The sequence below is a fragment of the Sturnira hondurensis genome, unplaced genomic scaffold (genome assembly GCF_014824575.4).
Source record: "Sturnira hondurensis isolate 20B ecotype Veracruz unplaced genomic scaffold, ASM1482457v3 Scaffold0006496, whole genome shotgun sequence".
NCBI classification, from domain to species: Eukaryota; Metazoa; Chordata; class Mammalia; order Chiroptera; family Phyllostomidae; genus Sturnira; species Sturnira hondurensis.
Window position 1 is genome coordinate 11,710,559 of NW_028079127.1, and position 19,077 is coordinate 11,729,635.

The 19,077-nt window shown below is 37.9% G+C and overlaps 1 protein-coding gene across 1 annotated transcript; it reads right to left on the reverse strand.

Moving 5' to 3' along the window:
• Positions 1-49: 49 nt before the first annotated feature.
• Positions 50-18,154, reverse strand: CCT2 (chaperonin containing TCP1 subunit 2). Its single transcript, XM_037049465.1, has 16 exons — positions 18,055-18,154; positions 17,070-17,144; positions 16,909-16,974; positions 16,113-16,224; positions 15,713-15,789; positions 15,468-15,580; positions 14,196-14,398; positions 12,322-12,422; positions 11,956-12,083; positions 10,290-10,393; positions 4,857-4,976; positions 4,343-4,471; positions 4,048-4,151; positions 3,662-3,761; positions 2,645-2,786; positions 50-328 (listed from the first exon to the last, which is right to left on the reverse strand). Exons 1-16 carry the CDS (start codon positions 18,055-18,057, stop codon positions 298-300), a joined length of 1,608 nt encoding a protein of 535 aa, XP_036905360.1. The 5' UTR covers positions 18,058-18,154; the 3' UTR covers positions 50-297.
• Positions 18,155-19,077: the final 923 nt, after the last annotated feature.

Genomic DNA, 19,077 nt, shown 5'->3' on the forward strand with positions numbered 1-19,077 from the left:
CCATTAAGTTATAAGAAGCAAGAAATCACTGAGAGAGGTAACAACTAAGTAACTGTTCAAATTTTTATTTTGGTGCACAGTATGAGAAATGGACTTTTAAATCAATGAAATTTTATGGGAAATGAACAGCAAATAAATTAGACCCATGTTAAAGTAAAAGGTCAGCTAAATGTCCAAACTTAACGACATAAGAATCACTGATAAACTTTGATTCCACAGTCATCTTTAAGAAGTCAAAGTCTTCTGAACAACTTTACTATGAACTGGTCCAGCGCATTTAACAGCATACAGGAATGCTTAACAAGGGTGGTGGTCAGGTACACGTTTCCTGCAAGGATTACACAACACAAACTTAAGAAAGAAGTCAATGGTGAAAATGAAAAGCATGATTGTAATCAAAAGTTTACATTAAATACAAACACAGCTGGAATCCTAATTTTAAGACCATTATAACCCAATTTTCTATCTATCCGTTTCTACCTCCTAACATCCCTCAATTACCATTTTATTAAGAGGACATTACAAAAATCTGTGGAATATGAAAGTCTGTATTAATCTAGCAAGTTCTCAACTTCTTGTCCAAATGACTTACTTAACAAATGTTATTTTTGAGAAAACGACAACGTATTTTTCAGGAAATGGTTAATTCATGGTTTCAACTACTATGTATTAAGGAATTTTACTAAATTAGTCAAGGACAGTTACTCTTAACCAGCAGTTGTACAAAGGCTTTGGGGCCTTTGAAAATGAAACTCTCTGTATGATCATTCTAACTGAAGAAAACAAATGTGAACAGGTAAGGTGCTTATGGGGTCCAGTAACTCGCCAATAGTACTTCTTGCATCTTAGCCATTAAACTTTTATTCTCTGCTAACCACATACTGAATGGCTCAGGAAGGTGGCATGGTGTGGGTACTAGTGCAATTTTTTTACTTAATGCCTTGTCAAGGAGCAAGGGCTTGAGAAACTCTGTTTCTAGTGGTAAGCACAATGGTTAAAAGAAGCAGAAAAGATTACAAACAGACCCAAGGAGTACAGCATACTGGAATCATATAGAGATAAACCCTTCCAACCATGGTGGCTAGTGGGAGTCTGACTAAAGGATGCTGAAAGGTGTCACTAGGAAAAGTTATCAAGCAGCTGTCAAAGGGTTCCCTGGGTGTTACTAATTAGCATGAAAAGTCCACACCCCATATATCAGAATTTGATATATTTAATAGACGCTTAAACCTCTAAAACAGTGTTACCAGATCAAGTTAGGTATTAAGTGTGTGTGTTTCAAAGGTGGTTGAGGGTGCTGAATTACTGTGAAAATTTATGAGAGTGAATGTGGTTATGTGACCTTGATCCCAACTCAGAAAAGTTAAATTATAGAATTGTTTCCTTTTGCTATCGCTCTGCTTAAAGACAAAAGAAAACATAACTGTCCTTAATCTTTAGTGGAACTACTTCCAAAAACCCTTTGTCAATTCCTCCTTCTCTAATTTTCCATTTCAAAACATGGAAAACCAGTAAGGAAGTCCTCTTCATTACCCTATCCTGCCAATACCAAAAGCAGAGAATCTCTAGATTTTTCAGCCGGCTCCTCTTTCCACTACATATCACAGTGGATTTAAATAGCATTTCATCAGTTCTCTCTACATCCAAATCACTATTTTCCACTATTTACTTCCCCTAATACAGTTATTAGGATAGCTACCACTCACAGAAACCAATGAAATGAGTACTGCAGGGTTCTGCACAAAAAAGGTCCTCTCTGACTCAGTGCATTTCAGGTGCCATTTCCTAGTAGCATTCCTATCTCCCTCCTGTTACTACAGATGAACTCCCTGTGCTCCTGTCTAAAACCAACTCCTGCTCTTGTTCTCTGATCAACCAATTTTTTTAAAAAGATTTTATTTATTTTTAGAGAAAGGGGAAGGGAGGGGAGAGAAAATGAAGGAGAGAAACATCAGCATGTAGTTGCCTGTCATGCAGCCCCTACTGGGGACCTGGCCTGCAACCCAGGCACACACACTGACTGGGAATCAAACCCTTTGGTTAGCAGGCCGGTGCTCAAGCCACTGAGCCACACCCTTTAAAGGGTCATTTAACCATTTTTATGCGAATGAGAATTCTTTTAAAAAGAATTTAGAATTTTAGAAAAACTACTGGTATAAGAACATGTAAAGAACTGTGCTAATTACATGCTTAAGAATGTCAGTAAGCCCTGGCTGGTGTAGCTCAGTGGATCAAGTGCAGGCTGCGAACCAAAGGGTGTACTAGGAAAGGTATGGAAAGGTATACCAGGACAGAAAACAACTGGAGCTGACCCATCATGGGAAAAAGACCTCAGTTTTGACTACGACACACCCCTGCCCAAAAGCTCTCTGGTTTGTGACCATTCCAAGCCTGGCTCTTTATGAGTCCTTTCAATCTTAAGAGCTAGTCCATGTCACCATACCCTGCTCCCCGGTAAGCTTTTCTGGCTTAAATCTAAGAGTTGTGATAACTTGTTTTAAAATAACTTGCATAATACTTTTATCTACACAAAAATGCCTACACTTTCTATCAATTACCATTATATACAGTTACCTATTTTTTTTTTGTTTTCATGTTAGTAGCTTATTCTTTCTAAGAAATGTTTTCCAGTGCTATAATATACCTTGGTGCTGCTTTAATAATGTTGTCCACACGAAGAATCACCTCCGCCGCTTCAGCCGCACTCAGAAGAACTTGTCGCTTTACTTGGAAACTTTCTGTTATACCCAATATTGCCATATTGCCAATAGTACCTTCCTTCATATCTGAAAAGAAAAAGTATTTACTAAATAAACTACAGCTTTAACAAATATCAAAATATCACTAATGACTTAAATGAAATTAATCCTCTCATGAAAAATAAAATTACAACACCAAATTACTCAATTCTATCACTTAAGAAAAATCTTTAAAAAATCAAAACACCAACTACTGATTATTTGTATTAATGGAGAACTATGTCAAATAATGAAAAATTTATACAAAACATAGATCACCTACCTTAATCTACTTACATATGTAAAATTACTACAAAAAACTGTTCATCATTAAGTACCATGAAATCTTAACTGGATGAGAAGATTTAAACATCACCTATTTTTCTTCCTGTGAGAATCCTACTTCATCTTCCTACAGATCTTATTCATCAACTCCCTCTTGTCCAGTGACAGGATTATCTATCCTCTAAGATGATTCCTATAAGGTCCTGGATTGTTTGTTGGGATATTTTTCAATCTGAACTAAGTTTGCCTTTTTGGCCACATTTTTGTCTATGTACCAGAGATCTGCATTCAAGAATGTCTCAGAAGTAGTTTATCATGAGACTGGCAGTTAATGCAGCTTATAAGAGATACAGTCAGGTTTGCCTTTATTTTGGAATATAAGTACTGCTTATGTACTTTAATTCTATAAACATAATATAACAAATTAGTTATAAATCTTCAAACTAGATGTATACCCTTTATGGAATAACTAAGTTTGGCAGTGTTGAGAATAAGAAGTAAAATATTTTCCTAGAATACTTACAAAAGAGCCAAAGGAGTCTTTTTATGGTTATCATGCAAACTCATTAACAAAAAAAGGTAAAGAACTTTGTAAGGCGTTACTCTTAACAATCACAAGGCCCCAGCTGACTCCTTACCGAGTCCAGCAGTCACGTCGCCTTCGCTGTGGGCAGCTCGGAGCTGTGCCACCAGATCGGCACTGTCATAGCCTGCGTTGTCAGCTATTATAGTTGGCAACTAGGAAGTGAAGAAGACAGTTACTATCTATGCTAGTAAAATTCAATGATGCCTAACTAGGACAGCGTTTAAAAATCACATATCTGAAAACATTGTAAAATCTTATTTTTAATTACAGCTCATAAAGAAGATAAACTCCAGAATCAAATTTAAAGGTGGTGTGATCCTTCTCTTTTTCTTAAGACCAAGAAAAAAAAATTTTTTCTGCCCAAGTTAGAAAAATATATCCACTTAAAAACCATCAACACCAACAAAATTTAAGTTCACACCTCTTCTTTTAACTTACCATTCTCAGTGCTTTAGCGTAAGACTCCATTGCAACAGCTTCTTTACCTGGTGTTTTACTGGCAAGCTGTGTCACAGCATGAGCCATCAGCATCTCAGAGCAGCCTGTGGATTAAAAATCCAATAAAATATCATTATGCTTAGCTGTCTCAAAGACAGTGACTTCCCTCAGATATGTCAAGTATTTTAAAATTAAGTGCAGAAGCAATAATGGTTTTTTTAATGGTTTCTATAAGAACCATTAACACCGCCTACAATTTATACTGTACTTTAAGAAAATAAACAAAATGTTTTACCTCCTCCATAAACTGTTCTAGAATCTTTCACAGTTTGGGCAAGAACACAAAGAGCATCATGCAAAGATCTTTCTGCTTCATCTAAAATTTGTTGAGTGGCACCACGAAGAACAATTGTGCAAGCTTCACCTAATGTTAAAAAATAATATTCTTATGTCACAGTGAGCATTTAATTATAGAACATAAAAATTTGCCTCCTATCATTTATATAGGTGTTAGTTATATCACTTTGTTTTGAAAGCTGACATGTCTTCCACTGTTATACATTCTCTTTGCTGACCATTCATATTCATAATTCTAAGTTATCTAAAAAACAACTATGTTGAAAATGCACTGTTCACAAAGGTAAGATTAACATAAGGGTGATCTCAAAACAGATCAAAATTAACATGTTATCATGCTCCACAAGAATTACGACATATTATATTCTAGTAACTATGTAACTGTTTCTTTCACTTCAACAGAGCCTAGCAAGGACTTAGGATCCTAAACCAAGATCTACATAATCACTCACCAAGGGCTACCCCAGAAAAGTGAATGAGCTTGTCCTCTCCAATCATTACTTCCTCAATAAGCTTGCAACTTCCAAGCTTCACTAGTTCTGGGTGGTCAAAGGTAGAGGCAATTTCACCACCTATGAACATAAATATAATTAAATGCATTAACAGGTTTAAAATTTGCTTTTGAACAAGCAGTAATTAACAGATAAAAAGTTTTTAAGTTGCCTTGGCTGGTGTGGCTCAGTGGATTGAGCACGGGCCTGTGAAGCAGAGGGTTGCCAGCTCGATTTCCAGTCGGGGCACATGCCTGGGTTGCAGGCCAGGTCCCCAGTAGGAGATACATGAGAGGCAACCACACATTGATGTTTCTCTCCCACTTTCTCCTTCCCTTCCCCTCTCTCTAAAAATGAATAAATAAAATATTTAAAATTTTTTTTCAGTTGATTATATGCGAAGCACTCTTTGAAACACCTCTTATGAAACTACATTATTATCCCACTTAGAAGTAACAAAATAGAGACAAAAGATGTTTAGTTTCTTATCCATGGTTACACAACTTGAACAAATAAGGTGAAGGTGAGATTCAAATCCAAGCAGTCTGGCTTCAGACCTGTGTAGACATTGTATACTACTACCCCCTAAAGGTTAAATGGAAACTTTTTTAAAAACATATTTTGTTGATTATGCTATTACAGTTATTCCATTTTTCCCTCTTCACTACCCACCACACCCCCGCTTTAGTTCATGTCCATGGGTCATATTGTCTTCTACTTTTCCTATACTATTCTTACCTTCCCCATATTTTTTATCTATCTATGCTACTTATTCTCTGTACCTTCCCCCCTCTCCCCCCTCCCACTCCCCCTGTGGATAACCCTCCATGTGATCTCCATTTCTGTGATTCTGTTCCTGTTCTAGTTGTTTGCTTAGCTTGCTTTTGTTTTTGGTACGATTACTAATGATTAAGTTTGCTGTCATTGTACTGTTCATATTTTTTATCTTCTTTTTCTGAGATAAATCCCTTTAACATTTCATACAATAAGCACTCAGTGATGATGAACTCCTTTTAACTTGACCTTATCTGAGAAGCACTTTATCTGTCCTTCCATTCTAAATGAAGGCTTTGTTGGAGAGAGAAATCTTGATGTAGGTCCTTGCCTTTCGTGACTTGGAATACTTCTTTCCAGCCCCTTCTTGCCTGTAAGGTCTTTTTTGAGAAATCAGCCGAGAGTCTCATGGGAACTCCTTTGTAGGTAACTGACTCCTTTTCTCTTGCTCCTTCTAGGATTCTCTCCTTCATTTTAATCTTGGCTAATATAATTATGATGTACCTTGCTGTGTTCCCCCTTGGATCCAGCCTCTATGGGACTCTGAGCTTCCTGGACTTCCTGGAAGTCTATTCCCTTTGCCAGATTGGGGAAGTTCTCCTTTATTTGTTCAAATAACTTTCCACTTGTTTCTCTTCCTCTTCTCCTTCTGGTACCCCTTTAATTCGGCCGTTGGAATGTTTAAAGATGTCCTGGAGGTTCCTAAGCCTTTCCTCATTTTTTTCAATTCGTTTCTTCATTCTTTTCTGTTTGGTTGTTTCTTTCTTCCTTCTGGTCCACACTGTCATTTGAATCCCAGTTTTCTTCCCATCACTATTGGTTCCCTGTGCACTTTCCTTTATTTCACTTAGCATAGCCTTCATTTTCTCATCTAATTTGCGACCAAATTCAACCAATTCTGTGTTTTGAACTGTGCATCTGACAGGCTAGCTATCTCTTCAACGCTTAGTTGTGTTTTTTCTGAAGCTTTGATCTGTACTTTCATTTGGGCCCCTCCTTTTCTTATCTTGATGTGCGTGTTACGTAGTGAGGGGCAAACCCCTAGGTGTTCACCAGAGTAGGGCAACCACATCACTGTGTTCTGACACTGTATGTTGGGGAGGATTCCAAGAAGGAACAACAGCATTTGCTCCACTCTCTGCCAGATTTCAGTCACTTCCCCTACTTCCCACAAGCAAATGGGGCCCTTCTGGCACTAATTTCCAGGTGGGTGGTTTGTGTATGTTCTAGGGCCCTGTAGATCTTTCCAACAAATTCTCCTGTGAGGCTTGGAGTTTCTCCCACTGCCTCACCCCCCACAGGTGTTTTCAATCAATGGTTTGAGGCTTTATTTCCCCACGCTGGGGCCCTGGACTGCACAGTACATCCAGCTCCCCAGTTGTTTCTCCCAGTTTATCTGCAAGTGAATATGGAACCCAGTCCTCAATCCACTGCCTTGCCGGTCTGCCAGCTGCAGCCTTGCAGGCAGTCCTCTCTGCCTGGATGCCTGTTTCTACCCCTCCTACCGGTCTGGATGAATGTCTTCTTTAACTCCTTGGTTGTCCGGCTTCCACAAAGTTTGATTTACTGTCAGTTCTGGTTGTTCTCTATTTAAATTGCTGTTGTCCTTCATTTGGTTGTGCGAGGAGGCACAGTGTGTCTACGTATGCCTCCATCTTTGCTGGAAGCTCCCTAAATGAAACTTTAACATTTACTTTCAAGTCTACATTTAAATACGGATTCTCTTCTGAATCCAGTCTAGAAAATCGGTACCCTTATGACCCAATTTCCCAGAGAAAAATGAAAATACTTAATTAGTCCTATTATGTCAACACATGTATGAACTTTTGGAACAGCTTAATGGGCACTGGTATCTGCTAATTATGACAATAACTGAAATGTCAGAAAGACCTAGACCCTTTTAAGACCTAGAAAGGGGAAATATATACTGAGAATTTCCCAGAGCAAACTTAGTTGAAGTGTCAAAAAAGTAAATTCATTTTATTCCTTATGTTGTATTTCTATCCCTATGTTCCCCTCTTCCATGCTATAAACTGAAAGGGCTAACCATTTCCCTTCCTGGATCCTAATTAAGCACATTAGATTTCCATTTTTAAATCCTTTTCTCTAGCTCATCAACCTCTCTTTTAATAAAGTAGAATACCTCTTCATCTTGTTGATGTATCTGCTGAATAACTGATGCTTTATACGTACGTCTACTTTACAATTTATAAAAAGAAGCCTGGTCTTCCCAACTCTACTAACTTAAATTGATAATCTAAATGGCTGTAATCCTTTTTGGTTGGCAAATTCCTGAGACTTTGTTTTCTAGATAAAAAGACCCTATTAGTGTTTGGGACATCATATCCCAAAAATGAGACTAATTTGGCCTTTGAGTATTTTCACTTATCCTACACTCACTCATCTCTATCTGCTTACAAGGTATTTCTTGATATCTGCAAAAACCCATTTCATATACTATGAATTCATATAAGCCACCATGAGGTCAACCTCAGTTGGTACACTTGGTACAGTAAATTTTCTTCTGAGTATATGTGGCAATTTCATGTATCACTAATTTATCCCATGAATGTGCTATCATTCACATTTCTTATGCCTAATTTTGTTGCATTAAAGGAGTTACATAAACATGAACATCTTAAGTTTTATCACCTTAAACATCAAGAGTGCAACGGCTTTTAAAGAACTTTAACTACACCAGGCAAACCCATTCAAAGTAATTAATGAAATGAAAATGTGTATTTTTAGGTGAGATTATGCTTCTCAGATTATTAAAAATGGCTTAAGAATTCTGAGATGAGACCTGGCTAGTGTAGCTCAGTGGATTGAGCGCGGCCCTGCAAACCACACAATTGCGGTTCAATTCCCAGTCAGGGCACATGCCTGGGTTGCTGGCCAGTTCCCAGCAGGGGACACAGGAGAGGCAACCATACATTGATATTTCTCTCCTTCCCTTCCTCTCCAAAGAAATAAATAAAATCTTTAAAAAAAAGAATTCTGAGATGTGACCAATTCTACTCTACATTAATTAGTATCCTTTTATTTCTTTGAACACTCAGGGCAGTTCCAAACCAAAGTCACCATACCCAGTGGCTTTCCACCCTAAACCCCACTCTCCTTCATTCTTATTGCCAGGTCCCCAACCAACTTTCCAACCTACTCCTTTATTTTCCGGGACCTAAAAGTTAAGAGAATAAAAGTTTTTAATGCTTAGTTCTTCCAGGGTTACTTAGAGGTTACTTTAAAAACCATTATCACAAACAGAAAGTTAACAAGTTGCACTCTGTATCACTTTGATTTAGATACACCTTACCTGTAAACACCATTTCTTTCTTTTTTAAAAAAAAATATGTTATTTACTTATTTTTAGAGAGAGGGGACAGGAAGGAGAAAGAGTGGGAGAGAAACATCAATGTGCGGTTGCCTCTCGTGTATCCCCTACTGGGGACCTGGCCTGCAACCCAGGCATGTGCCGACTGGGAATCGAACCAGCGACCCTTCGCTTCACAGGCCCATGCTCGATTCACTGAGCTACACCAGCCAGGGTTGTAAACATCATTTCTATTGCACACAACTGGAATTACATCACTCATAACTCTTCTAAAGGGTGGATGCTGGAGAATACCAATTTTTCATCATACATTGCCAAACTGTTTCACACTTATTTTAATACTTACTACTTTCAAAAAATTTCAAAACTTAATGAAAGCAATGTTTAAGTACTTGACCCACTCTCTGTCACATGGTGAAGTGTTTAGTAAAGATTTCTATCATAACTGTACTATTATATATGGCACAAAGCATTAAACTACTCAGCATTAGAAATAAGTAAGGCATTTACTAGATAAAGACATTAAGATTCTTTAAGCTCTGGTTCATACACTTTATGTTTAGGACTGTGGCCCTATGGGTTTTTGAAAAATAACATAGTACATATCTTTAAAATAACACAACAAAAAGCCATCTATACCAATAGTAAACCTAGCATATAATTTAGCATATTAAATATAATGTAACTGCCCTGGCTAGTGTGGCTCAGTAGATTGAGCACTGGCCTGCGAACCGAAGTTGCCAGTGCAATTCCCAGTGAGGGCTCATGCCTGGGTTGCAGGCCAGGTCCCAAGTTGGAGGTGTGTAAGAGGCAACTGAGAGATGCTTCTCTCCCTCTCTTTCTCCTTCCCTTCCCCTCTAAAAATATATAGTCTTCATAAAAAACAAAAATAATGTAACTAAACTAAAGAGGGCCAAAAAGTATATACCAGATTTCAGACTAACTCAAAGGGATTTCTTTGTACTCTCAGCAATGTGTTACATACAGTTAACCCTTGAACAACATGAATTTGAATTCCATGGTTCTACTTATAAGTGAGCGTGAAAAGCTGAACCCGTGCAGTTCAAACCTATGTTATTCAAGGGTCACCTTCTTCATTGCAATTGGGTGGGAAGGGCTGACTAAGTTTTTGCAAAGTCAAAAGTTACATACAGATTTTCAACTGCCTAAGGCTGGGAGATGGCATCTCTAACTCACCCCGCACCTTTCAAAGAGTCAACTGTACTAAAACTCAATAAATCCAAGAGTGATTTTTATGCTTGTTAGAAATTAATGACCTTTCCCCATACCTGTGACAAGAGCCAGGCGTTCCACACCTGCAAAATCTGCATGCTCAATGGCCATAACACCAGCAGCACCAAAGAGCTGTTCAGGATAATTATAAATTAATTGCCTATAAATAAAATACACAAATACACTGTTACATCACAAAATAAAATACCACAGACTAACAAAAATAAAACCATGGCATGGGGAGGGACAGAAAAAATTTTACCTCAACAGTTATCAATGAAATGTAAATCAGAACAAGATACAATTTCTTAAATATACAATAATTTATAAACTATAACACTAGTGCATCTACGTTAGTATTACAAACAGGTTTTGAAAAATATTGCTACTGGTATAAACCAGAAAGCAATTCAACAGCAATGTATCAAAACTGCAATACTCATATGCTTTAATTCTCCTACTGATAATCTACAGCAAGAAAATTAGATATTAAAACATATAATGAAGATATTTGTAAGAATTTTTATATAGAGTATAATTTTTGCCAGTGACCCCAATGTCCACTACAAGAGTAATATGTGTATAAATGACAATTTAAAATTTATTAAAAAGTTTGCAATTTTAAGTAACAGCAAGTACTGTTAGATTTAAAAAGTAAATTACAAGTTTACGGCATATGATCACAACTAAGTGAATAACAAACTAGACCACCACGCACAGAAGTCAACTTAAAGGAAAGAATTCCTGAGGTAAGTAACCTAGATTGCTTCTTCTTTATAGTTTTTCATGTTCCAAAATAAGCATGTTACTTTTACAACAGAAGTAAAAACATTTGTTTAAAAGTTTGTTAAGTTAAAAAGAAAACTGTAATTTTATAATACACTGCTAGGCAAAATGTGTGTTATCAGATTCACAGATCACACAGAAATTTACAAACTTACTTTTCAAAAGCCAACAAATATTTGGCCTAAACCAATTATTTTTCCTCAAACATCATCTCTCAAAGTTAACTAAGACTATTTCACTGAACTATGCTGTTCCCCTTGATGTTTTCCTCATTCAAAACAATCCATAAAAGCCTTAAATACTAGTAATTAAGAATATATGAGCCCTGGCTGGTGTGGCTCAGTGGGCTGAGTGCTGACTTGTCAACCAAAGGGCCCCTGGTTCAATTCCCAGTCAAGCAAGGCACATGCCTGGGTTGCGGGCTGGGACCCCAGTAGGGGGTGTGCAAAAGACATCCACTCACTGATGTTTCTATCCCTCTCCTTTCCCCTCTAAGAATATATAAATAAAATCAATCTTAAAAAGAATACATGAAAATGGTTTATGTATATTTTTCATACAAATTAAAAGCCTTAAAATTTTTTATTTTTATCTCTTTATTGTTTTATTTCTATGCTATTAGCTTCCTGCTACTCCAAACTCCCATTATTTAATACAAAATTAACTCTCCTCCAAATATACGTGTATATTACAGTCAAAACAAGAAACTGCCAAACCAAAAAACTATTACTGTTAACAGACAAAGGTTTAAGTGTGGTCACAAAATATAACTTAAATCATTATAATGCAAATGACTTACTATATAATTATATTTATATTTGAAAAAATAAAACAGCTCCTAAATAAATCACTAAATATAAGGTATTTCCGTAAGTCTTTTTAGAAAAAAATCCTTTCTTAGATCGTTACAAACAAGGTTAGCACAAGCACACAGACCTGTTAATAAAGCAATTTATCCCATGCTTAAGAATACGTTCAACTTTCTCTTTCATTTTTTCCTTTTCTGCATGTTCTATTTCTGCTACCTTTGCTGTAGAATCAACTCTTACACGAGAACCAAATATCTAAGAAAGGGGAAAGCAGAAAAACAGCATCATATTAATTACTCTTCAGAGTCCCATAGCATATGCAAACATTTTTATGTAAATACACCAAAAAATGTTTGCTTGTGTGTATATATTCATATATATATATATATATATATATATATGAATATATATATTCTAAGTTTTTTGGTGTAACTGATTCCCCACCCAAGTTTACAGCAGCTAGCAATAAAAGTTTCAAGAAATGTAAGCATACCTTTATTTTGTCTGTATCCATACCAGTATTTGCAATAAGAATTTTAGCATTTTCAATTCGCTTTGGTTGATTCACTCCAATTTTTTTATCCAACAGAAAGCCTACAATATGAGGAGAGTATTGTATTAAACATTTCAGAGTCAAGTTAGTAACTCTTACGAAGTTGTCTGCTTTATCAAATTATTGGGTTGGAGCCCTGGCTGGTGTAGCTCAGTGGATTGAGCACGGGCCTGCGAAGCAGACGATTGTGGTTCAATTCCCAGTCAGGGCACATGCCTGGGTTGCAGGCCAGTTCCCAGTGGGGGACACATGAGAGACAACCATACATTGATAATTCTTCTCCCTCCCTCCTTCCCTTCCCCTCTAAAAATAAATGAATAAAATCTTTAAAAAAATTATTGGGTTGGCCAATGAGTCTGTTTAGTCTTTTCCATAAAATAAGACACATTTTTCATTTTCACTAACAACTACTGATTTGCATATTTTGAGTATGTTGGCTATCTCCCATATAGCACAGTGTTGACTGTTCTCAATTAATGTCTTGATTTGATTGCTACCCACTTCTACTGGTCTACCCGACCAAGGAGCATCATCCAGTAAAACATCGCCAGCATGAAACTTTGAAAAGCACTTTTGACACATTCAATCAGTCATAGCACCTTCTCCATACACTGCATAAATCTTTTTTTGCACTTGTTACATTTTTACCTTTCTTAAATTCACTAATCTTGATTTTTTTAATGCACACTGATATGACAGCTGTCACAATGCAATCTAACAAAACTGTTTTGCATGAAGTTAAAGGCAACTGAGTGCTACTAGAACCATTTTACAGGAAAAAAAAAAACAACTTTTTGGCCAACCCAATACTCTCAAAGAATACACTTAAGTCTAATTTAAGACTTTAATGCTTAGACCTCGTCTAAGCTCCTAGAGAGACCCTATAAAGCATTCCACTAGAACAGTGATTATAAAAATCATTTTAGCAGGTCATTTTAAAATTATACGAAACAGAAAAACTTAAGAGCACAGCACAAATACCTAGAGTAAACACAGTATTTTGAAACTTTTATCTCAGATATACAGCATACTATATACATAGGAATGTGGGTTACAATGTAAAGGTATTAAGTCTGCTATCATTAGCTTAAAACCAATACAAGAGAAAACAAGCCGTGAAGATGTGAATACACAGGGAATTGACTGAAGTTACTGAACTATAAAGAACTGAGGCTGGTGATCAAATGAAAAAGCCATGGTCAACGGAGTAGGACAAACCTGGCCCCAATTATCCCTCTGCTGCACACAGGTGACACATGGTAGCAACCTGGGAAAACTTATTCAACCTTAGTTACTCATTTGTAAAACAGGAATACAACCAGTGACACAGATATTAGTCACCAGCCTACGGCCCTATTGATTTAGAACTATCATTTGAGCACCGTATTGCCTCTCCAGGATTCTTTTAGATGCATATGTAACTTTTATTAAGCCATTATCATCTTGGGTTTCCTACTCTAGTAAGCTGAACCTAACTCTCACTCACTGGGTCAGTATCATAAGGGATGAGATTTTAAGTAAAATTCCAATTACAATGCCTGGCACAGAGCAGATATTTAAAGAAAGACAGCTATCCTTGTTTTATCTTTTCCTACCAACAGACCCTACTGAAAATGCTATAGCATTTAATATAGCAGATAATTGAAAATGACAAAAAATGAATGCAATGTAAACTTTTGTCCTTAAAGATAGGTTTTTCTGGCTATGTAAAGTATTACTAGTCCTGACTAGTTAAAAATAGGATTCACACAGTATTTACCACCCCTCAACATCACATCAGAGCCTGTTTGCCCACATTCAACATATATACATGCCTTCATCTAAATAGGAATCCGCCAGGCTTCCTCCTAGTTTCTTGATGACATGAATTGCCTCCAGATTACCAGAGCCTTTCAATCTGAGAACAGCTTCCACAGCTAACTTAGTAAAATGATCTTTGTGATGAGTAAGAAGTTTTGAGGATAATGTTGTTCCCGCAATGTTCATTAAATCTTGGCGAAATTTAACTTCATCAGAACTAAAAAACAATCAAATAGGAAAACTCATGAGTTTCTTAAAATGAAATGCTTAAACTTACTTCTTTGTTGGTATCAACCCTATTTTACTCTTCAAAATTTATTCAGATATTCACATGTCAATAGATACTTTCACCCCATCCAGTGAAGACTCATGGGATAAGAATTAAACCTCACCATTAAATTTGCATTGTAAATAAGCAATGCAAATTTAAGGGGAATATTTTCCACACCACCAAACTGGCAAACTATAACGAAGAAACACAAGTGCACAAAAGCATACAAAACGCTGTCAAGAGCATGAGGAAAACTGGCACAGTTACACAAGTATTAGAAGTGTAAATTAGTAAATTTTTTTTCTGGAGGATGACAAATCTTTGAGCCCAGCAACACTTCTTGAAACACTTTTGGGGGGTAACAAGTTTGTCACAACATAAAGCTAAACACTGTCAAAATACAAACTCCAACTCTAGATAGGTAAATTATACTACATACCTCAACAATTGACACCATACCTCAATTAAAAATACTGTAGAGAATAAGCCCTGGTTATTCTCAGTGGACTATAAGCCCTCAGTGGACTGATTGCAGGCTGCGAACCAAGGGGTCACGGGTTCAATTTCCAGTTACGGCACATGCCTGGGTTGCGGGCCAGGCCCCCAGTGGGGGCCACGTGAGCAACAAACATGCACTATTTCTCTCCCTGTCTTTTTCCCTCCCTTCCCCTCTTTCTAAAAATAAAATAAAATCTAAAAAAAATGTATTGTAGAGAATAAAAAAATACCAGAGAATATTAACACCCAGAAATGTGGCTATTATTAAATTACATTAAAGAGGCTAATAACCCGCTACATAATGCTATTTGTTTTACTTATTGTGAATATCTAGGCAAAAGATGAAAACCCAAACTTTAACTTAGTGGCTATCTCTGGGGGGTAACATGGGGTTTTATGTTGGGGCAAGATGAGGTAGGAGTACATTTTTGTATGTTTTCGTATTCTCTAGGCTTTGTAGTTGAGCATACTTAACAAAGAATGTCAAATGTCTATAATACCATTTTGGCATACTGACCCGTGATCGACTGCAGAATTCAACAGAGCCTGTCTTGCTGCCTTTGTGGCTTCTCTCCAACCTGCAATGATGGTCTGTGGATGAATCTTTTTTGCAATTAAAGATTCTGCTTCCTATAAATAAAGAGTGGAAAATATGTGTCAATAGTAAAAATGTAGGAAGAAATAGGTTATTTCTGACATTCAAAACCACAGTAGTAAAAAACAATTAATAAAATAAAGCCCAACTTGTTCAGATAGTCTTACCCTTAGTAATTCCGCTGCTAAAACAGTAACAGAAGTAGTGCCATCACCAACCTCATCATCCTGAACCCTTGACATATCTAAAAAAAACAAGGTGATTATTAACTCACATATTTGATTCTGCCTTTTAAGTTACTTCTCTGTAGCTTACCTAATCCTCCAAATATACCCACCACCAATCCAAATCTCACCTATCTGGTTTCCTCACATGACAAATTCTTTTGAATTTTTTGGTACAAAATGCAATGCTTTTACCATAAATAATTAATTACACAGCATTCCAGAATCCTGTATTTTAATAATGACAATAATTTGAAACAGTTAATCAAAAGTACAGTTAGTCAACATAACCTATTTAAAATGTGTTTCAAAGTTAACAAAACAGTATAATCTTCAGACTCACCAACTAAAACTTTAGCTGCTGGATTGTCAACACCAATGTTTTTCAGAATAGTTGCACCATCGTTGGTCACCATAAGAGAGGCATCTCGACCACTGCTTAACAGAATTTTGTCCTAAAAGGAATGTATTTGGCTGAAGACATAAGTATATCTTTAACACATGGTCAATCAATACCCTCACATACTGCTAATGGGTACATATTCTGGATGGCTATTTGGCAGAATCCATTACAATTTTTTCAATGTGTACACCCACAAGCAAGCCTTGATATCTACCGTGGTGAAAACACTAGAAAATCAAGGGATACACAAACAAGGTTATTTCGGCTCTGTAATAGCCAAAACAATAGAAACAAATTAAGTGTCACCCAATATAGTTACAAATACAAACTATAAAATAATCGAGATGCTGAATACTATTTGACACTTAAAGAGGGAAGATTTCAACAAAGTACACTACAGAAAAACCACATAAGTAGTATCTATGATAAAAAAAAGCATATCTTACGAGTATAGAAGAAAACACATAATACTAATATGAATAAACATTCACATAAGTGAACAAAGATGCTGGGAAGATTTACATCCTTAATGGTAACAGCAGTTGTCCCTGGGGAGGTAAGTGGCATGGAATGAGACTTCAGCCATAGGGGTATTGCTTTGATTTTTAGTAAAATTCAGTTAAGTTTCGAAAGATTTAAGAGCATCAAAAAAAAAAAAACCCTATCATTTACTATGTCAATTTCAACTAAAGACTCTAAAACAGTATCAAAACGTTAAGAATTCCGTTTTTCTTACCATGCCCTTGGGTCCCAAAGTGCTCTTCACCAAGTCTCCAATAGCAATGGCACCAACAAAGGAAGACTGGAGTAAAAACCAAAGGGATTTTCAAAATCAATTCTAGTCTTAAAACTGTAAAAGTATAACTGGATCTTTAAAAGAAAGAGAACAAGGTTTACCAGACGAGCTGTCTCTGCCCTCTCTTCATCAGCTCCAGCCTTGAAGATGTTGACAGGTGCAAGGGAAAGGGAGGCCTAAAAAGGAAAATCAAGTAGTTTGAATGCCGATATTCTTTTTAAGATGTTTTAAATTTCATTTTTATTTTTCGATTAGCATTCACATTCCATATTATTTTATATTAGTTTCAGGTGTCCAGCATAGTTGCTGGACATTTCTTTAATTTAGAAAATGATCCCCAGGATAAGCCTAGTAACCACCTGAATGCCAATGTTCCTCAATACAAGTACTTAGATGCCTTCCATTAGACTTGCAAGTAGGTAGGTAAAAAACTGATTTACAAAACAGTGTACTTTTTCAAACAAAGCTCTCCATCATCCGGGCATTCATTTGAGGAGGAGGGAGAGACTTCTAAAGCTGTATAAGGAAGGAGACCTTGCGTTTTGGATCTATAGGTGCTCCAGAAATAAAAATCATACACTGAAGAGGCTGACTGTTAGAAATAGCAAGACTGAAGTTGATTTTTATCTAAGGATAAGGCAGACAAGGTTTGCAGGTCACTGCGGGACAAACGCCAAGCACACGAGCGAACGGAGCGGCCTAGCTGCCACCCGACCGCGCCTTCCCCGCCGCCCCAAACTCCGCCCCGAGGAAGGCGGGGCCTGCCTCGCCGACCCGCCCGGGGCACTAGAAATTTCTCCGCTTGGGGTGAGTCCCGGGCCTTGGAGTTCTGGGACTGTGGAGAGGCCATGTCAGAGCCAGACGGTGGCCTGGAGGCCCACCCTTCCCCCTGCCCCTCCCGGAGGGCTTCACCGGCGGGCAGGGCGCAGGCCGCACGCGCAGCCGGCACCATGTGCGGCGGCCGTGGGGAATAGACACAAGGAGCCAGCTGCGCTGGAAGCACAAAAGGGGGCAGCGGAGCAGCAGGACACAGCGGGGTATGGCGGGGCAGGGCTAGTGGGGCCGGGCTAGTGGGACCAGGCTCACCATGATTCCGACGAGTTGGCCACTCACACTACTCTCTCACGCTCGCGGCCGGAAATCAGAGGAAAGAGAAGCCGGATGTGACGCCACAGCTCTACTTCAGGGGGCGGGGCCTCGGCTGGAGCGCTGGTCCAGCCTAGCGCCGCCCGCAGGGCGAGAGGTGGTATCCACTAGGGTAGTAAACGCAGATTTTCTGTCTGGAGGGATGGGGTCTCGGTTCACGCCCCGCCCCCTGTGGCACCAAAGGCTCGGGACCGAAAAGGGGAGGGTTTTGCGTGGGGCTGGGCGGATTGGGAGTAGGAGCCCCGAAGAATAAAAGACGCTGCGCCGAGAGCGGGGACGGCTTGCGCTAATAACGGAGTTGCTGCTGGCACATTTTTTCTAAAATTTACTACTAAAAAACTTATCCCTGGCTTGTGTGGCCCCACGGTTTCAGCGCAGGGTCTGCGAGCCCGAGGTTCGCAGGTTTGACTCCCGGTCAGGGCACATTCGGCGAGGTCCCTAGTTGATCGTGTGTGAAAAGCAACTGATTCGACGTTTCCCTTTTTCCCTCCATTCCCCTCTCAAAAGAAGTAAGTAAAACCTTTTAAAAATTTGTCTTAAAGTGCCACATACACTCAGATTAAAGAGTTATATACTAATAATGAAGGATATAATTCACCGACCTCATCACTTATTTCCCAAGAATCTACCACCCTCAACTTTTTCAACTATGTTTTGTGGTCATTATTCATCATGTTTCTAAATAATATTTTTATTGCTATTTTGATTTTAAAATTATCTGAGTATTAGAGAAAGACTTTCATTCCTTTTGTTGAATTTTAAAATGCTTCTTATAATTGTATGTTGACTGTCCGGGACAGCATCCAATGATGGAAAGAAACATCTACTTTTATCTTTGCCCTGCTTGCTCCTTCAGGAGGTTTGCATTTCACGCATCCCTCTCCTCCCCCATTAATAGAGTGAGTGACTAATGTACTCTCACTCAATGTCTTGGTAGAGGTCGAGATCAATTCCGAAACGCTT